We start from the raw sequence: 21416 nt of genomic DNA, 5'->3' as shown, positions 1-21416 counted from the left end.
CATGTGCTGAAATGATTAGTATACCACCATCTGCTAAGTTAACAATTTTGTCTTGCCAAAATGGTTCTTGAAGGTAGATGCTCCATTAATATTAACTCTTTTGAATGATTGGCAGAGTACTGGAACAGGCTGCCCAGGAGGGCTGTGGGTTCTCCTTCTCTGTAGATATTCAAGACCCACCTGGATGCCTACCTGTGCAGCCTGCTGTAGGGAGCGTGCTTTGCAGGAGAGTTGGACTTGATGATCTGTGGAGGTCCCTTCCAACCCCTACAATTTGTGATTCTGTGAATAAAATTTCAACAACCTTACTACTCCTCAAGAGCAGACCCACACCACACATATATACTTTGCTGGTTGTATTTGGCCTCCAGTGTTTATTTGTGTGTGTTGTCTGTGAGCAAATTACAGCACATCTCTATCTTGAAGGTTGTTGTAACTAAGATGTACTTACAGAAACTGACATTTCTATCTAAGCCATTGAAACAACTAACTGCAAGGCATATGTCTGGAGAGATAAAATAGTCTTTAGAAAAATTTCCATATTTCAGGCCAGCAACTTGGCTGAACTCAGGTTTAATCATTTCTTACTAAGGCAAATGACCTCTAATAATTTTGGACAAATTGGCCATACAACTTAACAGGAATATGAGGTTTTCAACTGGAAGCAGTAAAATACATATAAAAGTGAAGAAAGTGTATAAATCACATTACAAAAGAGGTTCATCATTAATAAAAATGAAAAGTATCAAAGATAGCCTGTGCCTTATATTAATGGGCTCTGTGGTTCCCAACTTTCTCAACTTCTGAAAAATGGGCACAGTGCCCCTGACACGGGTGCACTGTCAGGCACATGTAACATGACTGAAGACCTGGACATCTTCTCGAGGAAAGCAAACCATGACAAAGGAGTGCAGAATTTAAATGTCTCCCTAGATGAATGATGTCACATGAAACATTTTCTCTGAGGACTGTGCTAAACAGTTCAAAATAGATGTAGTGCCTGAGATGTAGTATCTGAAGAGATTTCAGACAGAGGAGCTTCTTTTCCATGAGGGCCTCATGCAGACTATGCTAGGATAAATTCAAAGAAAGTTTTGTGTTGTTTTCTTAGTAGAATAGATCAGCTCCCAGAAGTGGAAAAAAAAAAAAAAAAAAAAAATTAGAAGAAAAAAATCAGAAGGCATGGCAGGGTGGGGAAAGAAAAAGTGAATCCCCTAAAAGTAGCTGTTGATATAGCATAAATACCAATGGCATTCACAACAGGGCCATAATAAGAACAGAATAAAACTGTATTCATATCCATCAGCTGATTTTCAATATGAGAACCAACAGACAGAAATCAACACGACTGTAGAAGGGAAGACTGAGTGTTCATGATTAGAATTAAACTTTCGCAACGTCAGCATAAATCTAGAGCATTTCTGCCTGCTGGAGGCAGAGACCAGCTGTGGTCCAGTGTATGTGACACCAGGACTGGCCTAAAAGTCTCCTCTGGAGGAAAGAAATAGTGACAGAGAAGATAAAGACATTCTTCCAGTAAGCAGTCTTCACATCTTTCTGCCCAGCCAAGCCTTGATTTATGTGTCTTAAAAACACTGGGCAGCTCCAAGAGCAAGCTGTGTCCCCAGAGAGCACTAGCTGGGTTAAGATAAAATTCCTCAGCAGTGTTCAACCTTTTGGGGGAAAGAGAAGCTGAACAGCAAGGCAGAATGAGCAGAGACATACAGTTGCAGACAGACTGACTGACTCCTTCAGCTGCTGAACTGAGTGGAAGCGCATTTTCCCTGGTAATTGCTGGATGTCTGAGTAGTTCATCTAACATGAAGGTAAGACAATTGTTTACTTAGTTTGTACTGATGAAATGAATATGGCAAATGCAATGAAATGTTAATTTATGTGGAGAAATACTTGGCTGAAAATGTGACTGGGCAGTATTGGAAGAAAGAAGAAAACTGAAAAGCAGTACTTTGCACAACAAGACTGAAGAAAATCAGTGCACTATTGTCCTTAATTCTCCAAGCAGAGTAGTGTAAAGATTGCAGAAATTTGGAATAGCTGCATGAGGTAATGGAAAAATAAGGAAAAGAAAAAAAGTAACTTTGCTTTGCTTCTCTTTTTTTTTCAGGTGCTGGGGATTTTTTTGTTGCTGGAGGTTTCAGGCTTCTTTCCCATTTTTTCCAGGTGAATATTTATTTAGAAAATAGCATGGTACAGACTAAGCATGGATAACTTAACAGACAATGCCTGTTGCATGTCATGGGGCTGGGCTTAAAGGTGTTTTCAGACGAATTTCCTGGCAGAGAACTGACACTGATCAGCACTGCCACTGTTATCCATGGTGACAGGAAGGAATTATGGTATCCCTCATCTCTTTGTTCAGTGGAGGAGGAGCAAGTAGTGGTGTGAGCCCGCAAACCACATCTTGCCCTGAGCCAGCCCCATGTTGTGGGCAGGTCACACCCCTATGCCTCCTGCTTATGCTGGAGGCATGGCAACCCTGACTGCTGCCCAGAGACCTCTGGACATGATCTGGATGCTCTCTACTTTGCAATGTGGAGCTGATCTTTGAAATTACCAGTGGATTCACAGAGCCTTACTGACCTTCAAGACAAGGGAACATGCCAATTTTCTTGCTGATCAGTGACCAGAAAGGTTGAGGAGGAACTGATCTTATTCTTAAGAATGGAAAGCAGATCTTGGTAGTTTTAGTGGGAGCCTGATGGTTCCCCTCATTTTCTTTGGAGGTCTGCTTTGCTGTTTAAAGAAGTTTCTCACTAGTGCTTTTGAATGGAAATAATCAACAATATTCCACTTCTGTTTTTATAATGCAAAAAACCCTGCTGGGACAGCCGTTCCCGTCCAGTCAATTGCCGTTGGAATTCTTTTGGCCCTTGGTCCGAGTGTGATGGCTGTACCCAAAAACAGGTATAAATAGACACATTTTTAGAAATGCATGATTTCACAAACATATGCTTTTTTCCCCCCCAGTAATGAAGAATCTGTTCTATCTTTAAACTCAAACCAAGTTTCAAACAAAAGCACCTGAAGTGCTGTTCCACAGAAGAGCAAAAAAGGTTGCTGTACCCTAGAGAACGGAATCCTCCAGTCTGTCTTCTCTGTGCGCTCTTTCAAAGCTGTGGTATTCACATTGTAAGATAATTTGTCCTGCTTTTGTTTTGGTGATAGTTCCAAAAAGATTGACTAAACTGTTCAGTACACCAAGACATTCTTCGGCTTGTACCACTTTCACTCATCTTCATCGGAGAGGTTATATGTCAAGGGAAGAAAACGTTGTTTCAAAATATTACACACAATGAAAACAAGTTGATGATTTTTAAAGTATAATTCTGTTGATTGTACCTTTTGTTTTCTTTCTCATTTACTTTTATGTTGCATCAGTTAGGGAGGTTTGGTCAAAATTGAAGACATGCTAGGAAACTGTACTTTTGATTTTTAGAAGCCAAAGGAAACCCACTTGATGCTAGATTTTATTATATCTCTCAATAGCATTTTGATTTGGAAGAACACTAGCAAATTCATATCAGGCATGACTAGCCTATTAATAATATAAAAGAAAACTGAAATTTGTCAGCACTTTCCTCCTATTGGTTTCGTATCAGATTATTGAGCAAACCAGCCAAATCTGCCCACGGCTCAATCTAAAGACCACGTAGTTGTCTTATTATTAACTTGTGAATTTGTTACCATACTGTGGCAATATGAAGTGTGGTTAGTCTTAGAAAAAAGTAGTGAATGCCTCATTCTTTACAGCAGTAGAGCAGCATCCATGTCTTGACACCAGTAAACTGTTTCTGCTTTGCCTTTCAATTTTATAAAATCTCTCTTGATTTACATTCAGATTCGGAGGCGGACAGTAGCGGTTTATGGACAGTATGGGGGAAACTCCTGCTCTGGTGACGCCTTTGAAACAAGACCCTGCACCCCAACAAGGGGATGCCCAACAGAGGATGGCTGTGGCGATCGGTTCAGATGCTCTTCAGGTACCATCCAAGATATTTTTCACCATTTTCTGGACTTTGAAGTTAAGAAATATAACTTTGTTGTCTTTGGAGTTTATAAATGAGCAATGCCATTAGTGAATCCTTGACCTACAAACAGATTTGATTTAGCAAGAATTTTTTTCCTTTTCAGCCTCAGATGTGATTGTAATTTTCAATTTACTGAATTGCTTCGAAGTATGTTTTTGTGCTTAATTAAGAGAAGGTAATTAAAGAATGCAACCTTAGATGACATTGCTGAAAACTGATCAAGGCTATATTCAAACATCTTAGAAACCATCTGGGTTCTGGACACCGAGGGACCCCAGACTAATCTAGCATGCAAGCAACTTCTGTTACCTTCACAAAAAAGACACACTACCTCATTGGGCAGATATTTATCATAGAGAAATATGATAAACTTGTTTTGATGTTATCAGAAAGATAATCAGATTTAATCACATGTGATATAGCCACAAGATGAAAGTGTAGGAAGACAACTTAGAAATAAACAGTTTTATTAATGTATCAGAAGACTTGATTGGCTGTGGTTTTCATGAGGGTACTACGCACTATTTCTTTATGTCTACATTTACTGTTGTTTCATAATCCCACCTAAGTCCACTGTGGGAATGGCAAGCTAATTAACATCACAGTTAAGTGAGACAGTCATTTTGATTTTAGCTGATATTTAATTTTAAACAAACATTCCTCCTTTCTCATGCATTTTTGTTTCCTCTTAGGTCAGTGTATTAGCAGATCTCTAGTGTGCAATGGAGATCAGGATTGTGAAGAAGATGGTGCTGATGAAGATCAATGTGAAGAGAAGATGACTGTATGTGATACTGATAAAACACCTCCAAATTCAGAACTTACAGGAAAAGGGTAATGTACTGTGCAGACCTCTGTAGTACCAGCGCCAAAGGCTTTCATATTTTTATTGTATTTACAAGCTTCTGCTATACAGACAGAATTCCTGGGCCAATGGTAGAGCATCTGATATGGAAAAGTGCTCCAGCTGCCTCCATCATCCTGGTGGCTCAGAGCAGCTGAGATGTACTAGCTCTTTGATTTGAGGCAAAGAATAAAGCTTTCTATTCTACTATTTAATTACATCTTCTGATATGTGAAATACAATGTAAGCCACTAAAACATAACTATCAGAACAGAAAAAATGAGCCAGCAACATTCATTCTTTTTGTTTACTGCTATTTCATTTAGTGCTGTGGATCCATATCTATTTTTACTTTTGCATCCTCCATGCAGCCTAACAAAATAATTATCTCACGTTTCTTTCGAATAGTTGTATCACTTGGAACATGATATGATTCAGTTATATAGTTATATAATTATACTATATGCTATAGTATAAAAATGTTTTTGAGTGGGTGTCCTGTTGTTGCTATTGCACATGAATTGCTGGAAAAATAAAAATAAAATCACTTGTGATAAACATAAATAAATTAAAGTCAATCAATGTGCGTCCATTTTTGTTGAAATATTAAGAGCTTTTTTTCCCCATGTGCTCATGTGCTGTTCTATCGACAAAAGGGTCTGTCAGTTGAGTTCCCCTTTTCTTAAGTAAATTAGATTATGAACTTAGCTGCAGATACAGCATTCAGTTATAACAGGATGGTAATTTTTAACTTCTGTAGAGGAATTTCTGCCTCAGTGTCTTAATGATTTTTCATGCTTTTATTCATGCAGCTTTGATGCAGTCACTGGAGAGTCTAGGGGAAGAGTTATTCATACAAAAAACTTTGGAGGACAATGCAGAAAAGTCTTCAGTGGGGATGGGAGAGAATACTACAGGCTGAGTGAAAGTGTTCTTGCTTACACCTTCCAGGTATGTTTCCATTAAGCACAACTCTGTGTTTAGAATAATGATTATAATGGGGAGAATGAGAAACCTTGCAGGGTCCCTTGGCAGATAGGCTTCCCTAAACGCAGATGAATAATGCCTGTTCCCTCTCTGCAGAAAGCCCAGGAACTGTGGCTGTGCTTCATCTCTTACAGAATTAAATGCAGAGAAAATAATCCTGTGCCACTGTACATCTGCTGGCTGGAGTTATCAAACTAACACTATTGCCAATAGCAAAATGTTTCAGTGCCACCAGAGTTGTGGGCCATATGACACTAGGTGCTCTGTGAACGTTGTGTCAGTTTATGCTGAAAGAATCTGGTATATTAAAAGCTAAAATAAATAAATTAAAGTATATAATGATTTCAAAGGTGTATACATATGCTTACTATTTTGAAATAAGCTAGCTTATGTCTTGCTAAAATGGAAAGAAAAAGTGTAATTGCTCAGATATGATTTCTAACTCTCTCACAGCTAGAACATAAAGCCACCTCTTTTGGATAAGCTGCAACTTGAATTACCTTAAGAAACATGGTGGGCACCTGGCTTTGGAATACTTTGCGGAGATCTTCCATTGAGACGCTTTATTTCAAATAACTGTCTCAGGGATTTGGTTTCTCCTTCTTGTCAAAAGTAGGCCAAGCAATCATTAATGTACTTTACTAAGTAATGTAGATACTTCATATATAAACTTACATGTATATATACATATGCACACACATGTAACAGAATTATATAATTATTAAGGCTGGAAAAGACCACTAAGATTGTCTAGCCCAACCATCAACACACCACCACCATGCCCACTAAACATTGTATCTTAGAACCACATTTACACATTTCTTGAACACTGCCAGGGACAGTAACTCCCACCACCTCCTAGGCAACCTCTTCCAATGCATTACCACTCTTCATGAGAAAAACTTTCCCTAATATCCAATCTGAACCTTCCCTGGTGCAACTTAAGGCCATTACCTCTCATCCTGTATGAGAGTAACACTACTGAAAAGTAACACACTTTTCAATAGTTTTCATAACATTTCATGAAATCTGAAATGGATTCAGCCTGTAAAACACTTCCAATTTTCTGCACCAGGAAGGACTTGATCTACTTTATATCATTTTTAACATCCTTCATAACCTCTTTATACAGAATTCTATCTTCCATTTTCTAGGTTAAAATTCAGAATGATTTCAGTTATGAATTTTTCAACAGTAGCTGGTCATATATGAAACACACAGAAAAGAAGAAAAAATCAAACAGTGGACACAGTTATTCAGAGAAGAAAAATGAGCAACAGAGTCATAAGGTATGTATGAATTGTTGCTGTAGCTTGGAATTTTGCATTAATATTTCCATCTTTTTTTTCATGCACTGTTATAGAGAGATGCACAAATTAATTCTGCCCATATATTTTTGGCAGGAAGGGCATGACAGAAAAGAAGTCCCTTAAGATCTTTTCGAAGAGATCAATGGTTTAGTTGCCAATAAAATGCCTTGGCTGCTGTTTCTTTCTTTCTTCTTTTCTTTCTTCCTTTCTTCTTTTCTTTCTTCCTTTCTTCTTTTCTTTCTTTCTTTCTTTCTTTCTTTCTTTCTTTCTTTCTTTCTTTCTTTCTTTCTTTCTTTCTTTCTTTCTTTCTTTCTTTCTTTCTTTCTTTCTTTCTTTCTTTCTTTCTTTCTTTCTTTCTTTCTTTCTTTCTTTCTTTCTTTCTTTCTTTCTTTCTTTCTTTCTTTCTTTCTTTCTTTCTCTCTTTCTCTCTTTCTCTCTTTCTCTCTTTCTCTCTTTCTCTCTTTCCTTCCTTCCTTCCTTCCTTCCTTCCTTCCTTCCTTCCTTCCTTCCTTCCTTCCTTCCTTCCTTCCTTCCTTCCTGCCTTCCTGCCTTCCTGCCTTCCTGCCTTCCTTTCTTCCTTATTTACAAGTTATTTTCCTCCATATTTGAGGAAGAAAAGCATCAGCTTCTTGTTATAACTGATTAGTCTTTTCCATTTTCTTCCACACATTTTTTTCTACTATCTTTGTGAGTGTATTGGACTGAAAATATTCAGATAATACTGTGATTAAATTATCTTATAATATCTTTTCCTCTAATAGCACTCCATTAAGAGAGAACTTTTGCCTGTAACATATATAAAACGAAGCATAAGTAATTTGTGAGTGACTCTCAATTAAGAAATAAATCCTCTATCTCACAGCAAACAAAATCAAGTCACAAATATATAAATTTCATGGCCTCCATGCTAACAGAGGATAAGCTTGTCCTGCTGCTCTAACAACAATGTATTTTGAGAGTTAGTCTAACAAAATTCAAAAAGAACTTTGGGAGGCTGAATTGATCCTCTAGATAAAATCAGACTGAAAAGGAAAACTTTTCTGGTCCCTCCAATTTGCTTTCAACAATTCTATAAAGATTTGTTCATTATCTGATATCACATCTTCATCATCTGGCTGATAGGAACTATCCTTTTTGTACAATGAAGCATGACTGATTTATTTTCCTTTCCCCAGAGTAGACAGCTGATGGTTGTTGAAAACACTGTGGAAGTTGCTCAATTTATTAACAACAACCCAGAGTTTCTCACTCTTGCGGAACCATTCTGGAAGGAGCTCGCCAACCTTCCAGTTTTCTATGAATATAATGCCTACCGAAGATTTATTGAGAATTTTGGGACTCATTTCTTACATTCTGGATCTCTAGGAGGACAATACAAAGTTATATTTTATATGGATACTGACAAAATGAAAGCAGAAGGTAGAGTATTTCTTACCAGAAATAAAACGAACAAACAAGAATAAAAATTTCTTTGGATGTTCTTCCAGCTAGTATCTAAAATCTAGAAAGAGACTTCTACTTGTCAGCCCATTCTCTTCATGGGCAAAAGAAAGAAGGTTATAAAAAGTTTTAAACTGCAATGTTTAGTCAAAGATCTGCCTGTGTGACGTGGGGTTCTCTGAGTAGCCAAGTTATCCCAGCTGTTTCAGGACCTCACCAGGCTAAAATAGAGTTGTAGGGCCAATCTGAATCTCAAATAATATTATAGCTTAAATGTTGTTTAAAAGCGGAGGTTGGGTAAAATGTAAAAAGCAGAATATATTGCAAACAGAGCAAACACCAGAGTGACATACACAAACATGCTCAGTGGGGAGCAAAGCTGTAGGACTAGAGATTGCTGAGAAAAAGAAGGAAAGAAACAATAAGCCTTTCCCAGGTATGCCTCCCATCTGTCAGTCTCCATCTATAGGCTCTAGAAACATGTGGACCTTCCGACATAACTTGCTTTTTAGCTGCCTTCTTATTTTTTTCTTTCTAATGCACACTTGAAGTCAATACACAGCTCAGAAATGAACCTAACATGCTCCCTATGTGCAATGTGTTAATGGATGGATTTATCTGCAGATATGAGCATAACAGATATGTATCAGTGCACCACATCAGGCTGGAATTTATTCATTGTGAAGAAGAAGAAAACAAAGTGCTCTAAGCTGGATGAACTGCTACAGAATTCTTCAGGTGAATGTTCAGTAGTGACTTGTGCAGTTATGTCTACAGCTTCCATGTTCCTCTTAAATATCTGTCAAAATGAGGAGCAGGTGTTGATAACTGTGCTGAGCTGCATCGTGACATGTTGAACTCAGATCCAAATGTCTACTTTAAAAGACTCCCTAGCACCAATAAAATGTAGCTGATGTTTTCCCAATAATTAGTAATTTTTCTGGACACCTGCAAAACCAGATATTTCTTGTATATCATCCATGTAGGACAGCTTGATACAGGCACAGATGGTTGATCTGCATCAATGAGTCCTGTGACTACTTACTAATACAGATTTTGCATGTATCATTTCTATTTCCATTTGCAAATATTACAATGGTGGCATTTTCTTTATTTTTTATTCCCAAATATTCAGGAAGCAACAACAATAAGATCAGAGGAGATCCCTACATAGAAGGTGGAAGCCCAAGTGCTGTTGCTGGCCTTAGCTATCTAGACCTGGATGATCCCGCTGGGAACAACCAGAGATACTCCTCTTGGGCCAGATCTGTGACAGACTACCCCAGAGTAATTAAACAAAAGGTAAGGATAGTTTCCTGAAGCAGAGATGAGCAGATGGGATTACTCCAAAGGGAGAAATGATTAAACTATAGCTGGTGATTAATCAGGTAGTAGTCTGAAATAATTTTGTATTCAGATTAATTTATAAATTAAATAAAAAATTCACAGGAAATAAATTCCATGAAGTTAACATGAAGTGATAGCTGTATCATCAGCCTAGCCTTTGGCAACTCGATACCTACACTTTTACAAGCCTTCAGTAACTTTAGTAGAGCTCTATCTAAGGATAAAGAATCACCCTAACATTTCAAAAAAGCTCAGTTTCCACATAGCCCTGTTCATGAAAGGTATATTGACAGATTTGTGCAGCTTCCACTCAGCTTGTTCTTTTTATCCCTCTCCCTTTTCTGTGCATGCAGAAATTTGATATGACTGGACATTCTGGTAGCCACACACACAAGGCTGATTATGATCATATTCACCACTACCTTGTTTAAACTCTTTTTGGAAGCAGTCCATACACTGAAGAAAGGTGTGATACCAAAGGAACTGCCAGGGGCTTTTCAGTCAATGCAAAATGTTTTTGCTTATTGTTGCCTTCAGTGACTGCTCAGTGAAATGGTATGATATCCAGGCTTTTGGATTGGAAATGGTTTGGCAAGTATTAGGGTTTTTGTACCTTGCTGGCCTGTTTTATGGTACATATTTATTTCAACTGTAATATCGTATCTCAAATACTTTTAAATATATCTGAGCTAACCAGTAGCTTCTAGGAGTGCTGTTTAAGCAAAGCTGACTTTCCAGAAAAAGGATAATATTAAAAATTAACATAAGAATCTAGATAGATAGGAAATTAGAGCATCTTTAAAGTCCCATGTGCAGGAACATATATTACAAACCATTTCACATGACTAAATATGCTTACACACTATTCTATCTCTAGTATAACTATTTAATATCAATGTTTTTCTATTCTCTGCAGCTAACACCATTGTATGAGCTGGTAAAGGAAGTGCCCTGCTCCTCAGTCAAAAAGCATTACCTAAAACAATCCATTGAAGAATATATGGCTGAAAATGATCCCTGCAAATGTCAGCCATGCCAGAATGGGGGTGAAGCAGCTGTGGAAGGAACTCAGTGCACTTGCTACTGCAAGCCTTACACCTTTGGAGCAGCTTGTGAGCTGGGAACTCTTGTGCAAGATCAGCCAGGTCAGCACTTTTTAAGCTCACGAGAGTTCAGAATGGGCGTATGTGTTCTGCTTCTGGAGCCTGTCCTGCTGCATGAACTACTGCTGCCCAGCATTCAGCACAGGTGGATCTTCAGATGAGCCTGACTCTTGTTTTGCATGTCCAAGCAGTATTATGCAAACAATTTTTGTGTTATTATTGTTAAATGCAGTGGACAACATTAGCACCTCAAACTGCAACCTTCTATAAACAAACAAACAAACAAACAAATAAATAGGAAGGAATAGCAATATAAATAGGAAGGAATATGCACTGAATGACCAGCTACCAATACATTTTAAAAATCTTGTTCTTTAATTTTTTACCTAGCTGTAGCTACTGTTATGTTGTCTTAGACTGGTAAGCAATTCCAAGTCCATGGAAATATAGCTACAGAAATAGTGAGTTTGGGAGAAAATAGATCATTGCCACCTGGACCTTTCTGTAAGGTCATATTTTGGCTCATCTTTAGCTTGTTGGGGTTTTTTTATTTGCTTGTTTGTTTTTAAGGACACAACCCTATAGAGCTTTTTAATGTGAAACATCCTCAAATGTTACATAGGTATTGTTGATGGGCGCTGGAGCTGCTGGTCTTCCTGGAGCTCTTGTTCAGGGGAAAGGAAAACCAGGAGCAGAACTTGCAACAACCCCTCCCCAAGTGGTGGAGGGAAGGACTGCATAGGAGAGCAGCATGAGAGCAGGCCCTGTGAGGATGAAGAGCTGCAGCACTTTCGGTAAGCAGAAAAGGAACATCTGCGTTATGAATACAGGAAGTGTTAAAAATCTAATCCAAAATACCATGTAAGCTATTGAATTCAGGGAGAAGGTCATTTATTGAGCTGTCACATTTAAGCTGAAACAAAATGAAACTCAGAAGTTGTGATTCTGATAGAAAGTATGGCTGGGAAATGGGGTAAAAAACTGTAAATGTGACACTATTCTGCTCAGTATTCTCTCAGACAGCCTGGCAGTGCTAATCGTTTAATCGTGGCTTCTTTGGAAACATAGCATTTTGAAAGGAAAGCTGAATTCAAACTTAACCATACTTTTGTTTACTTCATAGTTTTATTGAGCCACACTGTTTTGATACATCCATAACTCCTACAGAATTCTGTTCACCTCCTCCTCTCTTGGCAAATGGATTTGTTCAAGTAAGTTATTTCTACTACTCCATTATCTGTTCTATCCCCATCAGCAGTATTTCAACTTCAGTTAATGCAGAGATCCACTTGCAGCCATGTATTTATCCTGGTAAGCTCAGTATCAGAGCTACTGCATAGTGGCTTTCTCAGCAGTTTTCCTTGGCTGAAGTTTACGGGGCATTTGCTAAGACTTTTTATTAAGAATAAAAGCATACCATAAAGTCATATAGAATCCAGAACAAAATCTTTACTTTTCAGTATCACGCTGCCTATACAATAAAGAAATCTACATGTGCCATATCCTAAAGACATATTAAAAAATGCCTGTGCCTTGTGAATTACATATTAATATAGAGGAAATAAGAGAGGAAACAGCATAGAGAATATGCAAGGTCATCCAGAAGGTCCACAGCAAAATTATAAACACATTTTAGGGATATGCAGTTTATATCCCATGATTCACCATTATGCTTTCTTATTCTCTGTTGAAATTATGACATGTAAAGGTAAATTAGGCCTATATAACAAGGGCAAAAAAATTCTTCAGACTACTGATTACGTCTTCTTTATTTCTGCTTATTAAGTAGATTGAAGCATTAGTTGTCAAACCCATTAGTTGTCTCTGCACACCTGCAACCTGAGGCAAGGTCCCAGATTTGGTGCTGTCTCTTTTGCTAGTGATTTTTTTCTGTGATCAATAGTTGTCTCCCATATCAGAGCTTTTGTTTCAATAACTAAAAGTAAATCCCTCCACTCTGAAATTGAGTCTCATTTTTTTTTTTTATAATAGGGAGATTTTTAATATAACAGAGGGATATATAAATGACAAATGGCATATATCCTGAAGTCCAGCTCTTCTGAGTGACCGTTATCACTTTTACCTTGAGGGAACTGATTATATGCTTCCTAAGAATTAGCAAAGCCATATATTGTTCACTGATCTATTTGAAAGGCTGTTTAAGAGCTTGTATTCCTCCTCTAATGCTTGATAACTGGTATATTTTCTGTCCATTTACACAATGGCAGGATAGAGCTGTTCCATCACTGATGTGTCACTGCCAGATCCCTGGCAAAGGGTCCCCTAAAACCTAGCCCTATCTTAGTTTAGTAAGTTAAGGTAGCCAGAATATTCTGTATTTTGCTGATTTTTTTTTTTACATCTCCATTTTGATCTCATCTTCTGGCTATTGATAACCAGCACAGTCCACAGTATTCCAGAGACTCAATCACTTTTAGAATATGTATTTTAAATGACACCTATTTATTTTCTTTCAGAATGCTGAAAATTCATATCCTGTTGGGAAAAGTATTGTTTATGCTTGCAGACATGGATATTCTCTCATTGGTAATCCTGTTGCTAAGTGTGGCAGTGATTTGGAGTGGCAGGGTACAGACAGATATTGTCAGGGTATGTCTGTTTCTCATTTTGAAATACAACTTAATTCCTGAATTCCAGTGAAACTTCTCTGAGTGTCTGCTTTCCAGTAGTAGCAGGGGAAATGCACACTTGTATTTCCTAGATCCCTAGACAGAATCTGCTTTATGCTGATTTTTATTTTGCAGCCACGTTTTTTATACTGAATAGAAATATGTACATGAGGGCTGGTTTTAAGACAGGAAATGGAACAAGAAGAAAAGTCCAGTCCAAGAATTGCTTTCTATGTGAAAAACTTTTGTTCCTTCATTCAGTCCTGTGGTGGAATTCAAAAATTATTGGTGTAAGCCAAGCAAACAGAGTAAAAGGTCCAGAAGGCAGCATTGGACAACCACAAAGCCCTCAAGTAACCATCTTGTCATAAAAGCACAGCTTCACGGATCGCTTTCCATCTTGGACAATCTCCTCACTCCACTCTTTTCCTCCTTAGCAGTCAGTTATCCTTGGGATTTCTTTTTGACAAAGATGTTTCTTATGATTCAGTATTGAGTGGGATTAGAGATTTTTCTTCTTCCTTACCCAGTTTAGCCATAACTGACTACCACAAAGGCTAGTCCATATTGCTTGAACACCATCTCACTGTGAGAACTAAGTCCTTAGGTTGTTCCAGGGCCCTGTTTGTATGATCTGACCATATTAGCTTGTTACTCACTGATATGAACCCTCAGCAGAAGCGTGGGTCAGATCTGTAGGTAGCAGGAGGAGATATCGTCAGAGTATCCTTGGTACAGCACATTCACTTTCTTGGTGTGATTTGTTAATAGCTCATGTTAACATGATCAGTGTATGCCTACAGGAGCACCATCTAATCTTATGATTTGATTTCTTAAGAAACTTAGGAGATAAAACCCTTTTTTGTAGCCCACTGGTTCACTGTGGCTATCTCAAATCTCATTCCTTAGAAACTGCTTGCCTTCTGCCTCTCCTGGAGGGGGGGCTGCAAGGAGAGCCATGGAAACCTTCGTATGAGATTGGTGAGAGAATAACTCTGTCCTGTTCACATGGCATGCATCTAGAAGGGGCACGCTCCATTTTGTGTGAACCCAGTCTCAAGTGGACTCCTGATATGAAAACTATCCAGTGCAAAAAGGCAGGTAAGCCATTGCAATCCTCAAAGTGCAACACAGAAGTTTATTTTCTTGGTAGACCATTGGTGGTGTAGATAGAACACAGAATTGTAGCTGACATGGCTGCTACCCAGGCACGTCTCCTACTTTTCAAGTATGTTGTCTTTTGGTCAGCCAGCTGCTGCCTGAGGTAGCCTGATTGGAGATGAAGGGCAGGTGACAATAAGGCCTAGACCAAAAGAGCAGCAACGTCTGAGTTTCTCATTCTCACCATTCATCACTGTATCAAATCGGTGTGCACATTAACCACAAGAATTTCTGAGGGATTAACATATCTGTACATAGTTCAGCTCACCACTGCTGAAGTACAGAAGTACCAGATCTAAAGTACCACTGATGCCAACTTCCCAACTCTTTCAGCTTAGCCTTACAGACCCTTCTTTGTTTTGTTGGGGATTTTTTGTTTTTTTGTTTTTTTTTTCCATCATATATTGAAATTCCAGTAAAGATTAGAAAGTTTCAAATGCTTTCATCTTTAGAAATAGCTAGTGTCTTGCTTAAGGGAGCATTACTTTGTACAACAGTTAGAAAAAATAGTGAAGATTAAAGACTGTAAGATGGAACTTGCAGCTGTATTACCATCAGTGCATAACAATATTAAGACTCACTATTTTGACACAGGGCTTTGGAGCCTTAGCTTTTCTGGTTCCAGTAGTGAAGCCAGTAACTCTGAAACCTAATGATAAAGCTGTTGCTAGCAATGATTCAGCATTGCTAAGATTAGCAGAGACAGACAGCTGCTGCAGAAATGAGATGGGTGTTTGAGCTTGAACATAGTACCTGGTTCTTTCCATCTGACTCATGACCTATGGGTAAATTACTGTTCAGTAACTTTATAAAGTGTACCATATATTTTTAATACTGTTGGTTCCTTCTGTGCAGAAGGAACTTTTAATGAACATGCAGGATATGATTTTGTGTCATGGCTGTATAATCCAGTTCCTTTTATGCTCAGCTGGTAGGATACTTTTGGAGTAAAGCTTTAGCAGCCCTTGTTTTTCTGACCCTTGGCATTGTCTGTGTTCTTTTACTTCAGTTCCCAGTGTGAAACCAGAAGTGACAGAGCCTAAATGTCAGCCATGGGAGAAAGTGCAGCAGTCGCAATGTGTGTGCAAATTGCCCTATGAGTGTGGGTAAGTTCAGGCTGGATTTAGCAATGACCTTCTCACTTTATTCAAGTCCAATTAAATTTCTGAAGTTTTCATTCCATGACAGTTTAGAAAGCTTTATTCATGAGAAGCAGGCATTGTACTTTGTTTGCTTTACAGCTCATTCAATGTCCTACTCATCACTTACCTGCCTTGTCAGAGCTGTCAGTGGGTTTTAGTAATGATGGGATTCAGTTAGATGACAGAAGGTGAAGAAATAATTTCAGTTCCACTTGATGTGAGATAGATGGAAAAAGATAAAATGATATTTTGAAGATTTAGAAGACGGAGGAAAAGTTAGAACAGAGACCCTTGGAACATAAAGCATCAAAGCAGTAAGGTAGGGAAATAAAGCAGCTTTCTTTTCCCTGCTAGGGACTGCAGCATTACTAACAGCACAATAATCTAATTTCCCATTTGCACAGCCATTTGCACAGATCAGTTATGTCACCTTTCCTGACCTCATAACTTGCAGACCAGGGTTTATTTCCTATCTGATCTAAGCCTACATTCAGCAATAAGCAATGCAGGATAAAGGTATGTATATGAGTTGAACTGTCAGTTCCTTGCAAAATGTTGAAGGAACAGAATCAAAACAGAGATTAACAGAAAGAGGCCCCACAGACCATCCTGTGCTGACAGCCAAATGTGCCAAAGAATTCAGCATTCCAACATCTGGCTGGTTTTCAAAGATCAGACGAAGTTTCCAACAAAGTCACCTCTGAGCTTTAAATGTGAAATCCAGCCAGCTTATGTCACAGCAGAAGCTAAGCAGTTTGGAAACTTTAGTATGACAGACTGGATTTGTCCTTTCCTCATACAGCAGGGAGAAGATATTTTGAACTCCTCTCCAGTGATTTCAAAGTAGCAGAATTTCTCAGTGGAGTAGGTGTACTGTTCCGTCAGCCTCAGAGCTCAGTAATGCCTTGCCCGGTGACTCTAGTTATAAGCCAAAATTCAACACAATTTGAACATTTCAGAATTACAATTAGTGATTTTTTGTTCAGATTTTGTAGATCCACTGGACTCTTAGCCAGTATTTGAAGACACTGCCTTGTGCAAGTGTAAGGTCTGTAATAAGCCAGTTAAGAGTTTTATAGTCAGTTGTTTTGCTAACCTAGTCCTAAACATTTTATCTCAGTACTCACTAAATTGAGGCAACAACGTCTCTGGTTCATGGATGCAGTGAAGTTATTTGGGGGGAGTCCCCAGCACTGGGGAAGGGCTTGGATAAAGTCACAGTAACATTGTAAAATTAAATAAGTACATTTAAGCTTAGTTAAAATTAATCTACTGCCTCCTGTTTCCATTTTTTTAAATTACGTTTAAAATATCAGGAAGATACATAGCAGTCATTTTTGTTACTGATACTGTCTTTTTGCTGTCTTGAAATAACACATCTAATAATAGAAAGATAAGTCATCATCTGTCAAAACAGACCAATCTGCCAGCCTATTAATGCTGTAGGACACAGACATGTCAGTAGATGTTGGTCCTTCCTCAGAGTGCAGAAGTAGCCCAGTTTGTTCTGCTGTGGTGGTGACACTCAGCAGCAGCCACTGCTTAAGAGGTGGGAACAGTTGACATGGGAAGAACTGTGGCTTCAGACGCATCACAAATCCAGTGACAGCACAAGAATCCCACGAGGGATCATTTGTCCCTCATGACAGTGCCTTAGGTTACATCTACCCTTTACCAATTACAGCCAGAGAATGATCATGGGCAGTGGAGCTGCTGAATCCCTAAAGCAGCACCTGGCAAAGTTTTGGAAGGGGTCAGCGCTCCAAATGCAGCTCAGGAATTGAGAGGGTGAGGGACCAACTCTAATGGGCCATTGGTTTTGGTCTCCTTTTGTGGACAGAGAGAACATAACAGTATGAACGCAAGCTTTTCTGTTTGAAAGGGTGTGAGGTTGCGAAAGGGCCATAGCACAGTTAATGCGTTAAGATGGATGAGACCTCAGCTACTGGAGGCTAAAGACCAGCACCTAAGCACTAGATTCAAGGGTTTTTCCTCAGCATCTATTTGCATAGCATCCCTGTCTTGGCCTACATTATATTAAAACTTATGGGCTTTGGATCATATTCAATTCAATTTCTCACTTAGTTTCAACTAAAAGCTGCCCACCTCTCATAGCAGGTGAAAGGGAGAGAAAGTGTATGCTGATTACAGCTGCAATTTCATTTCTTCTTTATGTTCTTCAGTAAAGGAGTGTTCCTACCCCCCACTTGGGTAGAAGTTGCTGAATTTTTTCAGGTTCCCTTTACACAAGGACTCTTCCTTGCCTTTAATAATTTTTATTGCACTTCTTAGAGCCGCCTGTAACAGTCTTTCTAAATTAATGAAAATTAATAAATTCTGTTATAAGCACAGATTCACTGTGCTTTTTCTGGACATCTGGTCCTGCATCTGGTCATGTTGATTTCCACTGACTTCTCCCCAGCTGATCCAGCCATGGCAAATAGGTACAGCAGTCTCAAGATAGCTTGAAGTATTACTGCATTGTAGCTACAGATTGGCAAAATGGAGCATTCATTCCTTGTTTCTTTCCCAGCAATCAGATTTCCCTGTGTTCAACCAAGCGGTGAAATCAGCTTCTCTCCCCTCTGCTGCTGATAAAGTGGTGCAAAGCAAAGACATTAACACAATCCTATCTGACTTTTATTTTTCCAGCTAACTTAACCTGCCTCTTCTACAAATTTTTGTCCTTAAGGATCAAATACTGAGATTTACCATTCTCAGGCAAATATAAAGGCCTCTGAGGAAATTTAAACATAATACACAACTTAACTCAAAGTCTAGATGCTTCCACTGGATCGCATTATGTTATTCCAAATTTAAGCTGATATTCAAAAATTAAGAATTTCCTGTACCCATACCTGCTAAGATAACTTTGACATCAAAAATCAGTGCCCCAGCATCTCATAGGCTATGCAGCCAGACAAGAAAATAATGTAATGGAGAGAGATGCAGAGTTTCTGTTATTAGCTGCTTGGCACAACATATCTGTTGGGCTCTTGCTGTACCTCAGAATAAAAGAGTTAAACTCATTCTTTATGTCAACAGAAGATCAGTAAGGAAAATACATGTGACAAACATATGTACAGGTATTGTGAATAATAAAAGGCCCATGGCAAGTGAGGATGCAAACATCTCAGGGGCAGCATTGTGTGGAAAACAAAAAAGTCTGAATTATTCATGCATCTAAGCCTCAAGTTCACTACTTCTTTCTTTGGATGTACCTCACTGAAAGGAAAAAAAAAGAATTGAACACTGAACGTTTCCCATTCTCTCAGCTCTTTTTAAGACATACCAAGATAAAACACTTTTAAATGACTTGATCCCTGCTTTTTATTTTTAGTCCTTCCCTGGACATCTGTGCCACAGATCCAAGAACAGAGAGAAACACACCATTAACTGTTTGCAAGATGTATGCCTTAGAGTGCATGGGTAGAAAATATTCTCTTACTAATGCAGCAAACTGCAGAACACCTCAGGCAGCTGAGAGATCTTGTGGGTCATGCCGCTCGTGGGAAAAATGTGAAGGTGAGAGATTCTTTATGATTTTAAGTGAAATTTGTTTATATGAACAAAATGAAGTTCATAACCCCATTTACACACTATTATAGTGGTGATGGCCCTGTGCTGGTGCAGCACCTCCAACCGTTCCAGCAGCACAGGGCACAACACTACTGCTGAGTGGATTCAAGCCATTCAACCAGGGTTTGGTGTCTGTTTTGGTGTCTGTTTTGGAGTATGGCAGGAAGAAAAAGAAACCCCATGGGGGAGAGTAACAGAGTGACAGGATCTACAGGAAAAGCTTACACCTACTCCCTCCTCAATGAGTTACCTGATTTGATGTTCCTTGGGAAGTTGTGCATGAAGCTTTTGCCTTACTCTTTTTTCACTGTTTTAAGTTCCCCAACTCAATAACTGCAGGAGTCTTTGCTGCCCTAAAGAACAGCTAGGCTTTTCCTGGAATTGGATGAGCTGTCTTCCCAGCTGTATCCTGTGGCAAGGAATTGAATGTTTCATTCTGTACCACCTAGAAAAGACACTTGTTTTTGTTCGTACTTTGCTGCATATCCCCGGTTTCTCATATTGTGAGCAAAGGTGAAGGAATATTCCCCTAGAGGAAAGAGGCTCAGTCTTTTGCAAGCTATGCTCAGTGGAAGTTCTCAAATTCCCTGATTTAATTTCCCTGAGTGTCCTCCATTACAGTGCATTTAATAGAGGGCTGGCAGAAATGGAAAGATAAAGGAGTAAATTATGTTTTCAGAAGTGCCCCAGATAGAAGGCACAGTTATTGTCATATTCTTACAGTAAAAAAGATTGCTTGATAGGAATTTGTCTATTTTGTCTACCAACTCTGAACAGACAAAAAAAAAAAAAAAAAGATAACAAAATTGGATGGAGCTTAAGCAGAGATAAACATACCACACTGAAACAAAGACATGGTTGTGAAAAGTAAACCTCCTCACATGATTATTTAGATGTTGGCACTGATACAACTATGCACATTTATTTGTAGGAGCAAATCCTTCTCTTATAGTGACACTGCCTATAAGTAAGTAAAAATTCAAGTTGTGTATGCCTGACTGGTTTGTTGCTTTCCAAGGACAGGCCTCACAGGGTATCTGGAATCCAGAGCAGTACGTTCACAAACTGGTGTTAGCAGGCTTTCAGCAGTAACATCAGAGATGTCCCTGAGGCAGCAAGCCGTACAGCTGATGAAGCTTTCCCACAAGCACAGCCGAGCTAGCTGAGGAGGAAGACCTGCTTGTCGGCACTGAGCTCCTGTTGCAGCCAGCACCACCTGTTGGTGCTTCTAGTTATTCCGTCAGACATGAATGCCAGCTCATGTTACAACTGGCTAAGAGCACCCTCTGCACACTGCTGTTAGTCCCAGTAACATTTTGCTAGGAATGCTTTGGTTTGCTTTGCATTGAGTCAGATGCCATCCTAAGTGCCTTTTCCTCTGTGCCCTTGCTCAGCGCAATCCAACAGCTGTGTGTGTGACGAAGATGCGCCGTGCGAGGAGGGCGGCATCCAGGTCTGTGCTGCCGTGAGCGACTTCACTGCCCACCAGACCATGACAGAGTGTGAGGCCGGACGGCTCCAGTGCCAGGGGCAGACTGTCACCCTCATCAGCATCAGGCCCTGTGATGTGCAGACCAAATGAGATGCGTTACGGTTCATTTTGTTTATTGCCACAGGATGTGTCAAAATGTGTCAACTCTTGGACATACTTCAAACCATGCTCTATCAAATACAAGCTGTGCTGTGAAGCCCACTGCAGCCTACAGGGCTGTGTGCATTGGCTCTGGTCGCACTGACTGGGGCCCTTTGTTAGGCAGAGCTGCACTCTCTGCAGAACCAAAGGCTGTTGGCTTATGCTTCTGACTTAGCACTGGCAAGCTTTGT

At 39.2% G+C, this 21416-nt stretch overlaps 1 protein-coding gene across 1 annotated transcript; it reads left to right on the top strand.

Annotated features, from left to right (window-relative positions):
* Positions 1-1820: 1820 nt before the first annotated feature.
* C7 (complement C7) lies at positions 1821-21174 on the top strand (the record flags this gene model as incomplete). Its single annotated transcript, XM_079548310.1, has 18 exons — positions 1821-1826; positions 2126-2181; positions 2850-2925; positions 3860-4001; positions 4742-4883; positions 5706-5844; positions 7035-7169; positions 8366-8609; positions 9255-9368; positions 9766-9932; positions 10894-11122; positions 11703-11874; positions 12204-12291; positions 13558-13690; positions 14620-14811; positions 15881-15977; positions 19354-19538; positions 20987-21174. 18 exons carry the CDS (start codon positions 1821-1823, stop codon positions 21172-21174), a joined length of 2505 nt encoding a protein of 834 aa, XP_079404436.1.
* Between the last annotated feature and the right edge of the window lie 242 nt (positions 21175-21416).

Source organism: Tetrao urogallus (assembly GCF_951394365.1).
Source record: "Tetrao urogallus genome assembly, chromosome: Z".
Classification (NCBI taxonomy): Eukaryota; Metazoa; Chordata; class Aves; order Galliformes; family Phasianidae; genus Tetrao; species Tetrao urogallus.
The sequence above is the reverse complement of the archived record's forward strand: the minus strand, read 5'-3'. Positions and strand labels throughout refer to the sequence as shown.